Source organism: Miniopterus schreibersii, assembly GCF_964146895.1.
Source record: "Miniopterus schreibersii genome assembly, chromosome: 9".
NCBI classification, from domain to species: domain Eukaryota; kingdom Metazoa; phylum Chordata; class Mammalia; order Chiroptera; family Miniopteridae; genus Miniopterus; species Miniopterus schreibersii.
In genome coordinates this window covers 72,986,838-73,004,608 of record NC_138118.1, presented here as the reverse complement: position 1 = coordinate 73,004,608, position 17,771 = coordinate 72,986,838, and the positions used below count along the sequence as shown (strand labels likewise).

At 36.1% G+C, this 17,771-nt stretch overlaps 1 protein-coding gene across 1 annotated transcript in view; it reads right to left on the bottom strand.

Moving 5' to 3' along the window:
• The window catches only part of STK31 (serine/threonine kinase 31), a 41,658-nt gene extending 24,720 nt beyond the window's left edge, over positions 1-16,938 (bottom strand). Inside the window, exons 1-8 of the mRNA XM_081147336.1 lie at positions 16,885-16,938; positions 15,007-15,053; positions 14,866-14,918; positions 10,246-10,344; positions 6,864-6,938; positions 5,321-5,479; positions 3,571-3,929; positions 1,452-1,626 (exon numbers count right to left, since the gene is read on the bottom strand). Of these exons, the coding sequence (XP_081003462.1) occupies positions 1,452-1,626; positions 3,571-3,929; positions 5,321-5,479; positions 6,864-6,938; positions 10,246-10,344; positions 14,866-14,918; positions 15,007-15,034 (948 nt within the window). The 5' untranslated portion in view covers positions 15,035-15,053; positions 16,885-16,938. The remainder of the gene's footprint in view (positions 1-1,451; positions 1,627-3,570; positions 3,930-5,320; positions 5,480-6,863; positions 6,939-10,245; positions 10,345-14,865; positions 14,919-15,006; positions 15,054-16,884) is intronic.
• Between the last annotated feature and the right edge of the window lie 833 nt (positions 16,939-17,771).

The window sequence follows — 17,771 nt, the reverse complement described above, 5'->3', positions numbered from 1 at the left end:
TATTGGAAATAAAGAGTAGGAATAATGTATTTGGTGTCAGAAAAACTACACATCTGAAAACAAACAGTATTTTGGGGGGATGGACAGGAGAAAACTGGCCTGAATCTAAGAAAACCCTGACACTTAACTACCTTAAGGAAATATGTGCATGAAGATCAAAGAACCTGTTAAGCAACACAAGGATGCTAATTAAACAACACAAGGATGCTAATTAAGCAACTTTTATCAACCAAAATGCAATGTATGAGCCTAAATGGGATTCTGATTGGAACAAACCAATCATAAAAGGACATTCATGAAACAATATGGGAAATCTGAACACTGACTGGACACTAAATGATATTAAGGAATTATTGTTCATTTTTTAAGTACAAATAATACTATGATCATATCTTTTTTTGAAGTTATTTTCTATTAGAGATACATACTAAAGCATATATAGTAAAATACTATCAATGAGATTTGTTTTAAAATAACAGGAGATTTAGATTTTTTTTAAAGACTGCCCAGCCCGGCTGGGCGTTGCTCAGCGGTTGGGCGTCGATCTGGGATCAAAGCGATCGGGGTTCAATTCCCAGTCAGGGCACATTCCCAGGTTGCAGGCTCGATCAATGACTCTCATCACTGGCGTTTCTGTCTCTCTCTCTCTCCCTCTCCTTTCCTCTCTCTGAAATCAATAAAAAGATATATTTTAAAAAATAAAAAAATAAAGATTGCCCATATGTTTAATATTTGTACAAACTGGGTGATGGGTACATAAGGATTAATTATTCAATTCTCCCTCTTTTGGAATGTTTGAAAATTTCCATAGTTAAAAGTTTTGTTTCATTTAATCCTCACCCCAAGACATGCTTAGGGAGAGGGGGAGGGGGAGGGGGAGGGAGGGAGGGAGAGGGAGGGAGAGAGAGAGAGGGAGAGAGAGGGAGAGGGAGAGAGGGAGGGAGAGAGGGGGAGAGGGAGGGAGAGAGGGAGGGAGGGAGGGAAGGGGAGAGGGAGGGAGGGAAGGGGAGAGGGAGGGAGAGAGGGAGGGAGGGAGGGAGAGAGGGAGACATCAGTGTTAGAAACTGGAGATCAGACCCACAACCCAGGCTTGTGCTCTGACCAGGAATCAAACCAGCAACCCTTTGGTGCACAGGAAGATGCTCAACCAACTGAGCCACTCAGGCAGGGCATAGTTAAAAGTTTTTTTAAAAAAACATAAGAGGAAATGTAAATGAGAAATTATTAATCTTTAAACATCCAATAAAACTCAAAGATGATTAGTTTGGAGTATAAGAAAAAAATTTTCATATATAAACAAATATAAAGAAAGAAGGAAAGGAGGACAGAAGGGGGAGAGGACAGAAAGGAAAGGAAAAGTGACAGAAAATTTAACAAATAAGAGTAGATGAATATACAGATTTCCCAGTTGGTCATTCTTTACTTGACTTAAGCCACTGAACATACCATACCTGCAGTTCCTGGGCAGTCTGTTCTAATTTCAATTCTAATGCCTTATAACTTTCTAGAAGAACCTCCTTCTCTGTTTTTAGCTTCTCATTTTCTTCAATCAGTTTCTGGTCCTGCTTAATTTTTGCCAGGCTGACATTAGACCCTAAATTAAAGTCTCCAATAGCCAAACATTCCCTGTTAAAAACAAATTCACTCATTTTAAAAACCAAAATGTGTAAGACTGACAGAGATCAGAAATCTAAATTATCTTGGACTTTTTATACCATAATATATCTTAAAGTTAATTTTGGAAACTATTCTAAAACCTTTACCTAGGTCAACACTAAAAAGTATCTTAATGCAAACTAGATTTTATAACTGAAGTCATACTTCAGGAACAATGCTTCCAACTCTCAAAAATATATATTCCAACTTCCTCATAGCAGTATCAACTCCAACAAATACAGTAGAAAGCACTCTGCATCAGTTTCTTCCAATCCCTCCTCCCCATCACCCCCACTCCATTTGACAGTTTAGTTCCTAAAAGCACTGATAAAACCCCAACAAATAACTATATCACCTAACACATGGCACCATGACTTGGATCACGATACAGAAGTATGAATGGCTTGGTACTTATAAACATCAAATGTGGCTTTCCGCTTCAAGTTTATGATTCAAAATTATCTAAAAAGTGAACTCCTTTTGTAATAATCAAATTTAATCACAGTACGTTTTCACAGGAAGAACAAAGAGCCTCTCTTTTGATTAAAAAAAAAAAAAAAAAAGGCAATACCTTGAAACTCATTAAAATATTCCCAAAGCCACAGGAAAAACTTCAAAGTTTATTTGAAATTCTAACTCTCCCTGAATAATTCATATGTAGGGGTAGATTCTATTTTTGATAAATGTGTTCAAGAGAGTTGGCATGCTTATGACCCAGCAATTCCACTTCTGGGCATATATCCAAGGAAATAAAAACACTAATTTGAAAAAATATATGTGCCCCTATGTTCATTGGAACATTATTTACAATAGCCAAAATATGGAAGCAACCCAAGTGCCCATCAATAGAAGAGATTTTTAAAGTTGTATATATATGCAATGGAATATTAGCTGGTTGTAAAAAAGTATCATTTGTAATAACACAGATGGACCTAGACAGTATTATGCTAAGTGAAATAAGTCAGAGAAAGACAAACAACATATGATTTCACTTATATGTGTAATCTATAGAACAAAATACGTATCTTTCGACAATTGAATCTAAAAGACAAACAAAACTGAAAAAGACTCATAGATACAGAGAACAGACTAATGGTTGTCAGAAGGGAGGGGACTCGGAAAAAAGGTGAAGGGATTAAGAAGTACAAACTGGTAATTACAAAATAGTCATAGTCACTAGCCAGTTTGGCTCAGTGGTTAGAGTGTCGGCCCGTGGACTGAAGGGTCCAGGGTTTGATTCCGGCCAAGGGCGTGTACCTCGGTTGCAGGCTCGATCCTGGCCCCGGTCGGGGCACATGCAGGAGGCAACCAATTGATGTCTCTGTCTCTCTCTCTCACATCAATGTTTATCTTTCCTCTCCCCGCTTCTCTCTCTCTGTCTCTCTCTCTCTCCCTTCCACTCTCTCTGAAAAGCAGTGGAAAAAATATCCTTGGGTGAGGATAAAATAAAATAAAAAGTCATGGGGATGTGAAGTGCATCATAGGAAATATACTTAATAATATCATAACAACTATGTATGGGCTAGGTAGGTGCTAGACTTATAGGGGGACCACTCTGTAAAGTATATGATTGTCTAACCACTATGCTGTACACCTGAAACTAATACAAAATGATAATGAATGTAAACTGTAATTGAAAAATTAAAAACAAGAATTTTAAAAAAGGAATTGGCATGCGGAGTTGGTATATGAACTTTAAACAATTCAGTAATGATTTCAGGAGGGCTCTTAATGAAAGCATTCCTGCTAAAGAAGAGAGTAATACATGTTTGAGAAAAATAGAAATAATTAGTATCATTCCTCAACATCACTGACATAGCTGAGGACTACAAAAACATACACCTTAACTTCTACTATGACAGGACTTCTACGTGAATTAAATATTAGATAAGACTAAACTCCCCCCCATCTTACTTTGGAAATGGCACATGATTTCCTGCATCATTTTCCTCCTTCGAGTCAAGCGTCTGTCTCGCACCTAAGCGCCCCTTCGGCCTGCTGAGGGCTGACTGGTTTGATCTATGCCCCCACAGAGGAATGGGGCCTTTGAGGTTCCTGAGAACAAGCTGGCCAGGATCCGACTTTTTTTCCTCACAGATGTTAGTGCTGGGAGTGAGTTTGCATTTTTCTGCAAATCCTTTTTTAGCCACCTCTTCCCCTATATCCACAGTGCCATACTCAGCCTGAGCAATAACTGTTCCATCTTGATAGGTTGCTTTAATTCTCATTTTTATTTCCTTTTCAAAGATCAAGCTCCCCAAAAAGGTTCTGCCCTAAGAAAGACAGGGGAGGAAAAGACATAAACCACTACACCAACATGTTTTTTCTTCACTTATTTTCCCAGTTTTTCCAATGTTCATATTTATTCATTCTCAAATCTCTATAGAAGTGGTCTTATCTTATTATGCAAATATACTTCCACATGAGTATGAATATAGTCCAATTACCTACTTGCTGAAGTAGAGCTAATACCTGTATTGACACCCATATTTTTATATTTTTTTAATGTGTATCAATTAAATATCCTCAAATAATTTATTTTAAACCAAGCAGATTGTGTTGACCATTTTGACCCCATCTAAACATAATGGTGTCCTCAGAAGCTATAGCACATAAAAATAAATTTTGGTACCTAGAAAAGGTGCTAAAATTCAACAAAACTTAAAAAATATTTTAAAAGCAAGACCGGTACTCTGGTTTTAAAGACAGACAAGCAAGAGCAGAAGCAAAAAACAGAACTAAGAGCACAAAATATCAAATTTTTTTTAATCAACAAATTGAAATTACAGAATATGAGATGCTAGAAATTCCTAAATTCTAAACCCTCTTAAACTGAATGTTGTTTAAGGGCATAACACCTGTACAAGTGGCATATGAGAAAGCCATATGAGTAATTATGTATTGGCTAACTTTTAATTATTGATTATCCATCCTGTGCACTAAGCAGATACACCTAAAACATTATTTGGAATTGAATGATACTTTGGGATTTTAATAAGGGCCTACATGTAGCTCAAGAATATTAAAATTCCTAAAATTACTTGGACACACTCTACACTAAGACAGATGCCCGAACTTGGAATACAATTTAATTAAATTGTGAGACTACCCCTGAAATTATCAGATGTCTTACCCAAAATTTAATGGAAATGAATACAAACTAGAATCTAGACTACTAGAACATCACTGCCAATTACCACATCAAACAGTATGAGCCTCTGCCAAAATGATAATATCTGATTAATTTACAACTCCATTAATTTCAAATGTGTGATATTTATGACCAGGGCTAGGTTAAAGATCACTTTTACTTAAATACTCTCTCAAAAGCCAAATACAGCAGAATAATTACGTTCATCATTTTCTCCATCAAATAAGAGACTCTCCTTTTAAGCTTTCACAACAGAAAAAACTATATTTATTATATAAATATATACACATATACACCACTTTTATCTGAATATCAAGATGTTTACCCAGCAAAAATGAGTACAAACATGTTATTGTATAATTGCCTTTGAATTATTCTTAATTCATATTTTCCACTTACTTATAAAAGCTTTTTATATTAAAGAAATTAGTGAAATTTAACTACACTTATACTTTGTTTCAAGCACATAGTTTTACTTCCATTAACAAAAAATATTTAAAATCTGTGACTTGCCTGATCAAACTGGTTAACTTCTTGGCCAGAAGGAATCTGTAGTCCCCAAAGTCTATACTTTTTGGCAACACTAGAAAATTGCAGATCCAAAGGAATCTCAACTATATCAGATCGATTTAGAATTTCAGTATTTCCATAGTCAATGTATCTCACCAGACACTAGGGGTGAGGGAGGGGAACGAAACAAATATTAATTAGGAACTAAGATTAAATATCTCAAAGAAACCACCAATCTGCTGCTTTCTATTAATTACTTATAAATCAAGATAGCATTTTACCTCTAACTGACAAACAAGAGCTCCAGCAATATCCTCAAAATAAGGAAAATCCATAGTCCGTGAGAACCCAGTGATTTCTATATTTGGTACCAAACAGTAGTATTTCCAACCATACCATTTCTCATTTTGTCTTTTTTATAAACAACTGGTATTAAGTAAACATAAATCTATGAAGCTTATGGCCTTCTCCTACCTGGAATGTTAAAATCAATCAACATTCTTAAATTCAAGTTGAAAAGACAGGCAAAGTTATCAAACTTCCTGTCAAAAAAGTAAACCCATTCTAACTCTTAGACCTTGAAAATGAATCAAATTCATCTTTACCTCCAGCTCTATATCTGTTTAAAAAGAAAAATAGTTTATCACAAGGTCAAAGGCCATCTTGCTTCTTAATTTAAAAAGTTAAAGCCAAATCAAAAGCAAATGCAAAATATCTGCAGCTGTCAAATTATGGGGAAAAGGTTATTAGAAAGGTCTATTTCATTAAGATAAACCATTATCTTTGACAGTAATAAGAAAGATATTTGAAACATTACTCAAATTGTTTCATCTTAGCATCTCCTTATTACACTAAGAAAAATATTTATAAAATATATATATTATAAAAACATTTTAAATCCAGGAAAACCACTATTAAAAAAACAGTAAAGGAGAGCGTACAGAGATGCTTTTACACAGCTCGCAATGTACACTTGTCACCAAACAGCTATTCAGAATCTCTGCTTCACAAATCCCACTAAAAATCTCCCACAAATTCAAAATAACATAAATAGCTAAACGCAAAGAAAATTCATCACATTTAACCAAGGCAAGAGAAAGCTGAAAGCTAATCTTCATTATTAACAATATGCACATCAACTTAGTAAAAAATAAACATAACCTCAGGTTCAATAAAATGCTACTTTCCCACTCAATCTTAATAGAATGAACTTTTCAAAGTTTCTCAGCAAGAATCAAACATAATTATTAAAAACTTGAATACAAAAAAAAATTAGTCAACAAAGATTATTTAATCTATTCTTAGACAATCTGGAATGATTATATGACAACTTAAATTCAGAAGAATATTCCTGGATCTGATCTGGATTTTTTAAGCAATTCATTTCTTTTGTATTCACTAGGTAAAAAATGTATGTTTTAATCAATTTATAAGTTCATTGAACCAGATCTTATTACCACTATGAATAAGCACTGAAGGGATAAATAAGCATCAAATTTTAGAGCCAGAATATTCCTCAGGGAAAAAACTGAACATTTATTCCTGCCTTTTCATCACTGATGATTTTCAGTATTTTGCATCTGTACCAACACTTATCTTCAGAAAATAATCCGCCATAAATCTACAAAGAGAAAAAGAAAAGATAATTATTTGGAATTTTAAGGAATCAAAGCATGATAAGTAGATCAGAATAGTGATTAGCACTTATTAAGCACTTACTACATGTCAGTAAGTACTTTATATATAACTTATTTAATTCTTACAACAACCCTATGAGGCAGGTACTTTGTTTTCACCCTTATACAACTTAAGTCATAAGCTAGCAAGCAGCAGAACCAGGATTCAAACTGAAGCAATCTGACTACAGAATCCATTATGCTATTCTGCCTCTCCAGAGGGGGGTGGGAAGAAAAGAGGAAGAACAGACAACTCAAAAAGACAGCACAAATTCGTGTTCTCAAATTCTTTGGAGATAAATGCATCATATTCATTGCAGTATTATTTACAATAGCCAATATATGGAAGCAACCTAGGCATCCATCGATACATGAAGAGACAAAGACGACGTGGTATGTATACACACTGGAATACCACTGAGCCATAAAAAGAATCAAATATTTGCAACAACATAGATGAACCTAGAGGGTATTATGCCAAGTGAAATAAGTCAGAGAAAGACAAATACTATATAATTTCACTTATATGTGGAATCTAAAAATACAAGCAAACAAACCTGGAACTTACTCATAGATACAAAGAACAAATTGATAGTGGGGGGAGGGGCGGGAGAATGGGCAAAAAGGGTGAAGGGGATTAAGAAGTACAAACTTCCAGTTATAAAATAAATAAGTCCCGGGATATAATGTACAGCATAGGAAATATAGTCAATAATATAACTTTGTACAGTGACAGATGGTTACTAGACTTAATCGTGGTGATCACTTCATAAGCAATATAAATGTTAAATGGCTGTTATACATCTGAAACATTATATTGTATGTCAACTATACTTTAGTAAAAAAAAAAAAAAGGGGAGGCACAAGGATCAAAGACTTGAAATCATGCTGTTTTAATGTATGAAGACATAACCGATACAATTAATTGCTCTTAAAACATAAACATTCCAAGTACATGCCACTTAAGTCTTTTAAGTCTCAACTATGGTGAAATACATATATCCCACCAGCCAAGAAATGTTTTTATACTTTTTACTTTGTATATAAGAAGTTTAGGGCTGTTAAGTAGATGAAATTAAGTCAGATAATATCCTTAATACTGAAATTTCATTTAAGTATTTTAATTATATTTAATAAAAGAACAAAGAGAAAAATGTACATACTTTAAGTCAATTTCTCAACCTCAGCACCACTGACACTTGAGACAGGGTAATTCTTTGCAGCATGGAGGCTGGGGGCTGTTGGTTGTCCTGTCCATTGCAGGATGTTTAGCAACATCCCCCTGGCCTACAAGATACCAATACTATCCCCTCCAGTTGTGACAACCAAAAAGGTCTCCAGACACTGCCAAATATCTCCTGGGAGTGAGGAATACAAAATCACTCCAGGTTGATAACCACTTTAAATCATTCATTCTCAATAGGGAAAATACCGCCAAGGGAGTTAAAACTGGTTCTTGGGGGGTGGGGAAGCATCGTAGATATTACAATGGTTTGTAGCCCTCCAAGGTTCAACGGTACCTGACAACATTAACAGATACACAGTATATCTGTGGTGTTCAAATGTCATGGGGGAAAGAGACCCATTAGGGGGGGAAAATGCCTTAGAAGGGAATAATGAAAAAAGAGTTGAGGAACACTGCTTTAAGTGACAGTGTAAAATTAATTTTAAGTGTATCACTCTGAACTAGAACAAATTCACAGGTTTTAAAGCAAAAGAAATACACCATGTAAAACTTAAAATTCTCAACTCCCCAAAGCAACAAAGTGCAAATCAATTCAGACACACAAACATATCTACCAAGGCAAGTGCTACAAAGAATAAGTGTGTTCAATGAGCACTTGACTCTGATTCCCTCCGCTAACATTCAATTGGAGGGCAAGAGAGAGCACAAAAGACATGGTACCCTCCACCAACCATCTCACTTCATTTTGCAGCAAGCAAACAGGTTTAGTAGCAAAAATAGCTGATAATCTACAGTCCTGCCCAATTTCAGACTCTACAAAAGGTCACATTATCTTTAGTTAAGACTTTGTAATAATATATTAATAAAATAAACAATTGGATATAAGATAGGTGACAGAAATGATATATCATTGCAACCCAGTCTAGGTAAAAGTGGGGACACTTGCATCAAGGAATAGAGCTGGGACCCAACCAAGCTGAGGAATCTGAAATTAACATCATAAATACAAGTCAAATCCCAAAGAGATTTGTCTCTAGAACATAGTCCCATTGTACCTGGTCCCAATTTTCTCTCAAGACTCAACTGTTCATAGTCCATGAACCTGCCTACACAGTGAGAGGAAGAGGGCCACTCAATCACTAAGGAAAATTTACAAAGTATAATCCATTCATGGATAACCAGAGATGACTGAGTAATCATTTATAAGTCTATTATTGAAACTTGTTTAAATTTTTGTTAAGCAAGTAATTTATTTTGCATTCAACAAAAGAAAAGCAGGTATGACTTAATTTTTAACACTATTAAACAGTCACAGACTACAAGGATGCTTTAAAAAAACCTAAAAACTTTACAAATTACATTACCTTATCCATTCTGATGCTCAACTCCAAGCTACATTGTTTCCTTCCTTCTAAATTTCTCCTTTTCACGCATTTTCATATATGCCATTGGGGTTTTAATTATTTTAAAATAAAACTGATAGAGGTGATTCGAAGAAAATCAAGTATATTGGAAAGGGTAAAAAATAAAACTTCCTTCCCAATACTCTTCAACATGCACCTCCTGAAAACAATTTTACATTTACACTAACATTCCATATACACTAGGATATATGTTTATACATTTTACTTACACAAATGGGCTCATTTTACATATGCTATTTTGCATCTAATTCCATGTCAAAATACAGACATGGACCTCCCTTATTTAAATAACCAAGGCTTGGAACTGAGTAAGACAAGCAAGGCACCCAGTACACAAAACGTAAAGAGGCACTCACTCTGAGGTACCAACCCTGCACTTGCGTAAGTGCCTCCTTAAATTTTACACAAGAACTCTATTTTGTTCACCAATGTATACTCAATGCTTAACACAGTGCCTGGTACATAGCAGAAAGTCCATAAGTAGTTTTGAAAGAATAAACTTACTATGACTACAGTTTATATATATTCTAAAAGTGTGCCTCTTCCTTTCAAATATATCAAAATTTCAAAAACTATAAAATTTAAGATATAGGAAAGATTAACATGACAGATGGAATAATTATATCCAAAAATATCACTCACCTTCTTTAGATCAAGATTCCCAAAAACCGAATTGGCATGAGGACAAACTTCAGACAGTGAGCAACCAATCTTCATAATATCCTTATTTCTACTGATACTCTAGAAGGAAAAACATATATAAGATTCAGTAAAATATTATTTGGTAGTATTATACAATTAAGGGTTCTACTAAGCATAATACTTAAAAGATTATGGAGCATTAGAAACTATTTTTTATTAAATTTATTGGGGTAACAATGGTTAATATGAACATATAGGTTTCAGGTGTGGGTTTCTATGTTACAAGACCTGTTATATTCCTTTGTGCGCCCACCACCCAAAGTCTTATCTTCTCTTGTCACCATATATTAAGACCCCCTTCCCTCTGGCAACCACCACACTGCTGTTTGTGTCCACAAGTTTCAGTTTTATATCCCACATATGAATGAAATCATATGGTTCTTAGCTTTTTCTGACTTATTTCACTTAGCATAATATTCTCAAGGTCCATCCATGTTATTGCAAATGGCAATATTTCATCCAAATCAAATTCTTATGTCAGTAATTTTTTCATAATTCAAATGAGTTCTAAGAAATGAGACTAGGCTATGGAAAATTTTTACTTCCCAATGAGTTCAAATTACTTGGAATTCAAGCCAATATACCAAATATTATTAGATCATATGAAGAGGTAACTTTCAACAATTGTTTCTGGATTTAACTGTTCAAAGTGAATAGCATATTTTGGTCTAATGACATGAGTCTTCTCACATTATTTGTTGTTGTGTAAAGAAAATATGTAAAAATAATTTCAAAATGTATACATTCCTCTGTACACAAATACTGTAATCTAGTTAGTAAATTCATTTCTTACAGGGCCATGGGTTAAAAATTTGAAACTACTTTAGGAATATACTAGGATTGAACAAATAAGTATATTGTAAATAATGAGAGCAGGGAGAAAGAAATTACAAATAAGGAAGGCTAAATAAACCTACAGTGTTAGATTAGAACTGGAAGGTTATCAGAATGAACTCAATAATACATATATGTATGTGCATGCACATGTGTATGCATTATATATTTGTGTGTATTCATGCATATATGAAGGAGAAACACACAGAGATATAGAAATATAGATGTGTATATGAGTGGGTTTTTTATACATATAATCTCTTCTAGCTCTGTCTGTTGAGAGGGCCTAGAAGCAATGTCACTCCAGTAGTAATAAGCCCACCTTGATTTCTAAACACCCAGATCTTGATTTCTAAACACCATTCTCCAATAAAAGGAACCAGGGTTCCCTGGAGAGTGGTTGATTCCAGGGCTTGGAAAGGGAAATAAAAGATGACCCTATAATATCTAGTGATGCCAGAAAGAAATGTTTAAAAAAAAAAAAAAAGAAGAGGGGATCATTTAAAGGACACAATAGCCAATACGAAAATCTCCTAATGGCCAAAGCTGCAACAAATTAAACTATAAAATAAATAATGATAGTACTGGATTATGTCCCATGGACTATATACCCACTTCCATATTAATGTAAATCATCAAATAAATGGTGGAGAGCAGACAGCTTTTCCTTACAAAATTCCAATTAATAAATGTAGAAGGAATGAGGGAAATAGAAAATCATCATTAGATAAGCACCGTATTAATAAATAATAAAATTGGTGGGTTAAACGTTGAAGAGAAACAAGATTAGTCTCAATGTAGCTCCAAAACATTAATTGAAAAAGGAAAAAACAGTAACTTTACAATGAAGGAACCCAGCAGTCACCACCATAATCAAGTAGACTGAGGTTAATATCATCAATAATGAGGTATACCAACATCATGAATCCCCAATATGATGCACTGAACAGGACACATCACTTCTGCAATATTTCTACCAATCTATGAGAAACCATCAAACAAATTCAAACTGAGGGATACACTATAAAATAACTGACCAGTACTCATCAAAAATGTCAGTCATGAAAGACAAGGATAAATAAAGGAACTATCACAGGCTGGAGAATACTAAGAATACATGACACTAACTTAACAATGTGGGCTTTTGAATAGGATTTTGAACAGAAAAGACAATGAAAAACTGGGGAAATTTGAATAAGAATTGCAGTTAATAATAATGTTAATTTCCCAGCTTTGATCATTGTTCTATGGTGAAATAAAATGTTAGTATTAAGAGAAGCTGTATAAAAATAAAGTAAGATAAATGAATAAATAAATTGGGGGTGGGGAGAGAGAAACTGGATGAAGGGTATAAAGAAAGCCTCTGTACTAATTTTACAACTTTCGTATAAGTCTGAAGTTATTTCCAAATAAACAGTTAAATATATATACACACACACATATATGTTCTTTAAAAATATATATCACCTGGCCGGTGTGGCTCAGTAGTTGAGCATCGACCTATGAACCAAGAGGTCCCCAGTTTGATTCCAGATCAGGGTACATGCCTGGGTTTTGGGCCCGATCCCCAGTAGGGGGTGTGCAGGATGCATTCAACTGATGTCTCTCTCATTAATGTTTCCATCTATCTATCCCTCTTCCTTACTTTCTCTCTAAAATCAATTTAAATATATATATTTACTTATTTCAACAAATACTCAGTAAGACTAGAAAGAACATGATCATCTCTGATGACTGAAACACTGAAAGAGCAGTCCCAAGGACACCATGATGGCTATCAGTACCACTGTACAGTAAAAAGGGGAACTAAATATACACTAACCCCAAGACATATTAGAAGCAGCCCTTGTGAATAAAACCCTGAAATTACCTCTCTAAGTTCAGAATACACCAAAATAGTCTACAAAATTAGATTAAATTAAAGCTCTGTTTCAAATAAAAGGTAGAAGTCAAATACTTAAGATTCCTTCAACTTCCACTCATCCAACTTTCATATAAGTGGCTTATCTGGCAGAAATTCACAGTGGCAGAAAAACAGAATATACATGATCGGATCTCCATCCTGGCCTGCCTCCACATACTTCTAAGTCTGTATTTACTCTTCATCTAAATCCCACCCCAATCCCAATCAAATTTTACAATATACCTCTTGAAACAATCATTTGATTCATATGGATGCAATTAGTAGTTTTAACTCTTAATGTTTTCATCAATTTAAGACACATTTCCTAACTTTTTTGCGTGTTCAAATTTCTACAAGGGCCTTAACTTCATGGCTAAAATCAGAGGTTGGTAAATTATGACCTCTGACATCTGTTTTGGTAAATAAAGTTTTAAAGGATCACAGTTACACCTATGTGTCTATGTACTGTTTATGGCTGCTTTTGCACTATAATGGCAGAGTTGATAAAGTTGAACAGTTCCAACAGACTCTGTCTGTGTTGTAGGGTTTATACATATAGCCCACAAACCTTAAAATACTGATTTTTTACAAAGAGTTTGCTAACACCAGATTTCAAAAACTTAATATGAAAAAATAAAAGTATCTTAATATATTTGTGCTGATTACATTCTGAAGTGACATTTTGGATATTTTGAGTTAAATAAAATATAATTATTACAATTGGTTTCACCTGTTTCTTTTTACTTTTTATGTGTCCGTTAAATTTTAAATTACTCACATGGTTCACATATTTCTACTGGACAGCGTTGGTCTAGAAAATCTTATTTAAATTAGTAAATGTTGTTCCTATATAATGAGCTTAAACATAATTCATCTTCAATCTGGGATACTGTTGAGATCGACACAGATGCTATTAACATAAAGGGCACAGAACCAGAACATGTGGGCTATTCAGAAAATATATGCATAAGCAGAGACACAAATCTGCCACAAATTTTCTATAACTAGCACTCTTCTCTAGTATGTTTTCTATACAGATTTAAGAACTCTGGGTTAATCACATTCTTCCATAACTTTTCTTCTCATAAATTCTATTTCCCACATTGTCAATTCACTTCACCCCCACAGAAAGGACTTCCCATGCTGTAGGAAGTATAGAGAAATGTCATTCCCTTCCCTCCACATGTAGTTCACAAAATTAAAAATTAGTGAGTACTTATGTTCACTAGAGGGATTCACCATCTTAAATACTACAACACATGCACTTTGGTGCCTGGCTTTGTATTTAAACCTGAATAAACTTATCTGACTTGAAGCCTGGCAACAGAAACTTAGTAATGCTTCATTACTGCTTCCAATTTTGCAATGAGAAAGATACTGTATCTCAAATTCAAAATTAAGCCATTAGAAAAAAATGACTGAGATTTTTAAATTTAGTATCTTTCAAGAAACAATCTTATAAAATATCGCTAGATGGAGCTGTAACTGCACAAATAAAACAGTTTCTCAGCAACCTCAGTAATTTATGCAGCCTAGATCACTGGTTTGAGTGTAATCCTGAACCACAATTACATTCTTGTTTTCTTATACTCAGTGAATTATGAACATCCTACTCATAACTCAGGTATTAAGCACCAGCTGTAGCCATCTGTCTTCTAATAATGTCTTTAGTTAAATAACTGTCAATAAAAATTAAAAATTTGAAAATGACAGTGAGATATATATATATATATTCTGGAATTTTTATTTTTGTTTTTGTTGGGGAGGGCCTGTGTTAGTAGAGAAAGGGGCTGCGAAAGGAAGTCAACCAGGCTGCTATTTACCTGGGCCCAAAATGTTACTGCATCTTCCACATGACTTCCAACCACATCTTCAACTGAAACCAAATCACAATGCAAAAAAAATTAGAAATTAATCAAGATCATCTAGCTTTTACATCCAAAAATAATTTTTAATGTAAGTACCTTTATTGTAATGTATATCTTCATCCATTTGGACAATTCCTGAAAAACTAAAATAATGCAATATCTTTAATTAGGTTCTAATCATCTGTCCATTAACAGTGAACAAAGACTAAACCTAATGTTCAAATTCCTACAAGTATGTTTTGCCCTAAATAAAGTTTACCAAAATTCAAACTCTATATTAAAAAAGACCTCAAAAATATTTGTTCAATAATTAATTCTTTTATGCTTTTAGTATACTTTATGTTGCAATTTCATCATAGACAAACGCCATCTTTGAAATTATCTCTTTAGCCAAACTTCTACAAATTTACACCAAAGAGGATAATTCATGCACATTTTGATCAGTTACATCAATCAATACTTCATAACAATATGCATATCCTTTTAAAATAATTGATGTCCTCTCAAGAGCAGGCCTTCCATAATTTAAACAAAAAGAAACACTACAAACATATATAGAACAAATGCTTCAGATTGGTAATCAATTTTATTTAAAAGGCACAGTGGTTTCTGCTTTTGAAGGTACCTTGCAATTAAAGACTTGCAAAAAGAATCAAATGTTACCCATTATTTCAAAAATAATTTTCAGTCTTGGATGGGTGGCTCAGTTAGCTGAAGTATCGACCTGTACACAAAAAGGCTGAGGGTTGGATTCCGGCTCAGGGCACATGCCTAGGTTTCCTGTGTGACCCCTGGCCAGGGCGCCTGCAGGGGGCAACCCAATGATACTTTCCCCATTCCTGTTTCTTTCTCTCTCTCCCCCCATCTCCCTCCCTTGTCTCTCTCTAAAATCAATAAAAACATATCCTCAAGTGTGGATTAAAATAATAATATTTTTTATTACATAACATACTTTCCCAACTGCATATTTCAAAATAAATACCTACTAGTTTATAATTTTATCCATAATGCACTAGGATATTGCACTTCACATGCATAAATGTTAGTTCTTTGAAGGAAACTGAAAACACATATTTACGAGTTTTTAAAGTTATCTAAGAACATCACTATACCAAAGTTTAAAATGCTCTCTGATCGAGGGAGAGAAAAAGTTAACTTATCACGGGGGGGGGGAAGGCCATAAAAATTTTTTTAAACTTCATTCTTCTAATTTTTGTTACAGCTTTCAAATAAAAAAAAATTTTTTTCACATACACTACGCAGCATCCAAACATTTCAAGACAAGGATTCCTCCTCCTATACTGGTCAAAAAGTAATTTTTAAATTGGGCAGAAATGTTGTAAAATCAAGCTGGAATCGGTTCAAGGGGACCTTGGCTTCAATTTGGTAAAAATGAAAATGTTTGCTTTGGAAATCCCGCCGGACACCTGAGAAGCGATTTGTAAAACGGTTTTAAAGTCGTATTTTAAAAGGGGTTTGGTAAAACGACTTTTCTGCAGACCTGGATTGCCACGTGGCACTTCCCAGTCTCCAGTTCAGGGCGAGAATTTGGATTAAGTGGGTCCGGGCCGCTCCCTGACAACTATTTCGAGAGATTTTGAAGTTTCAAAGGCACAGGAGAGAGGGTTCCCCACCCGGCCTCCCCGACCCCCGGCCGGCTCAGCTGCAAGCCCGCCCCGCCTCCGGGCCCGGCGCCCGGCCCCTCGCGGGTAGGCCGGCCGGCGGCGCCAAGGCGAAGGCGAAGGCGGGCGGGGAAATGGGCCTCGCCGCCCCTGGAGACCCAACCGGCACCCAGGGCTAACCCCAGGGCCCTGGAAGCGACCATGGAACCTACCAGAAAGACCACTACTGACCTCACACTCTCCGCCACAGAATCCCTAGGAAAGTGTTCCCAACCCCACATGCTGGGCCCTCAGCCCTCTCCCGCCACCGCTGCTCCCCGTCGCCAGCCCTGGCGCAGGCGCAGACACTTACCGCGCGAGCCTCGGCCGCTGGGACGCCACGCGGCCCCTGCGCGCGCCGCCCTGGGCCATCCCCCGGATCCGGATCCCGCGAGCCCTCTGCGCTCACGTGGCGGCCGAGGCCCCGGGCACGCTGGGCGGGGCCACGCCCCGGGGGCGGAGAGCTGCGCACTGAGGTGGTGCGCAGGGGTGGGGGCGGGGCTTGCCTCGCACCTGAGGGGAGCAGCAGGCTCCTTTCTCGAGGCTCGAAGGACGTCAGGTCGGATCGCGAGCTTCCTGCTCTTTCCTAACTTGTTCACGCCGGTGCAAATTTTAACGCGGCGAAACTGGGAGAATCCCAACATTCTTTTTGAAAGATGGGAAGGAGACGATGATGTTGGTAATTGAAAATGTGGTTTTTCGGATTAGTAGGTTTTTCAAGCATTTCTCGGCCCAGCCTCTGTGTCTCTCCTGTTGCAGCTTGTTTCACTGCTTTAATGGGGGGGGGGGGGGGGGTAATATAACTTAGGTGTCTGGTTCTATACGGATAATACAATTTGTGGGAAACTTACACAACAGTTAAAATTATCTCCATTAATTTAACTCCTTGAATTTAAATGTAATGAACAATAAACTGCAGGAATTAAAAGTGCACAATTTGATTAGAGCTGACATATGTATACACTGTTGAAATCCTCCTCATAATCAAGCTAACAATCATTTGTCCCCCAGGCATGGCTCAGGGGTTGAGCATCGACCTATGAACCCCGAGGTCACAGTTCGCTTCCCCTCAGGGCACATGCCCGGGTTGCAGGCGAACCCAGTAGGGGGCGTGCAGGAGGCAGCCCGTCAATGACTCATCATTGATGTTCCTCTCTCTCTCTCCCCCTCTCCCCCTCCCTCTCCCTTCCTCTCTCTGAA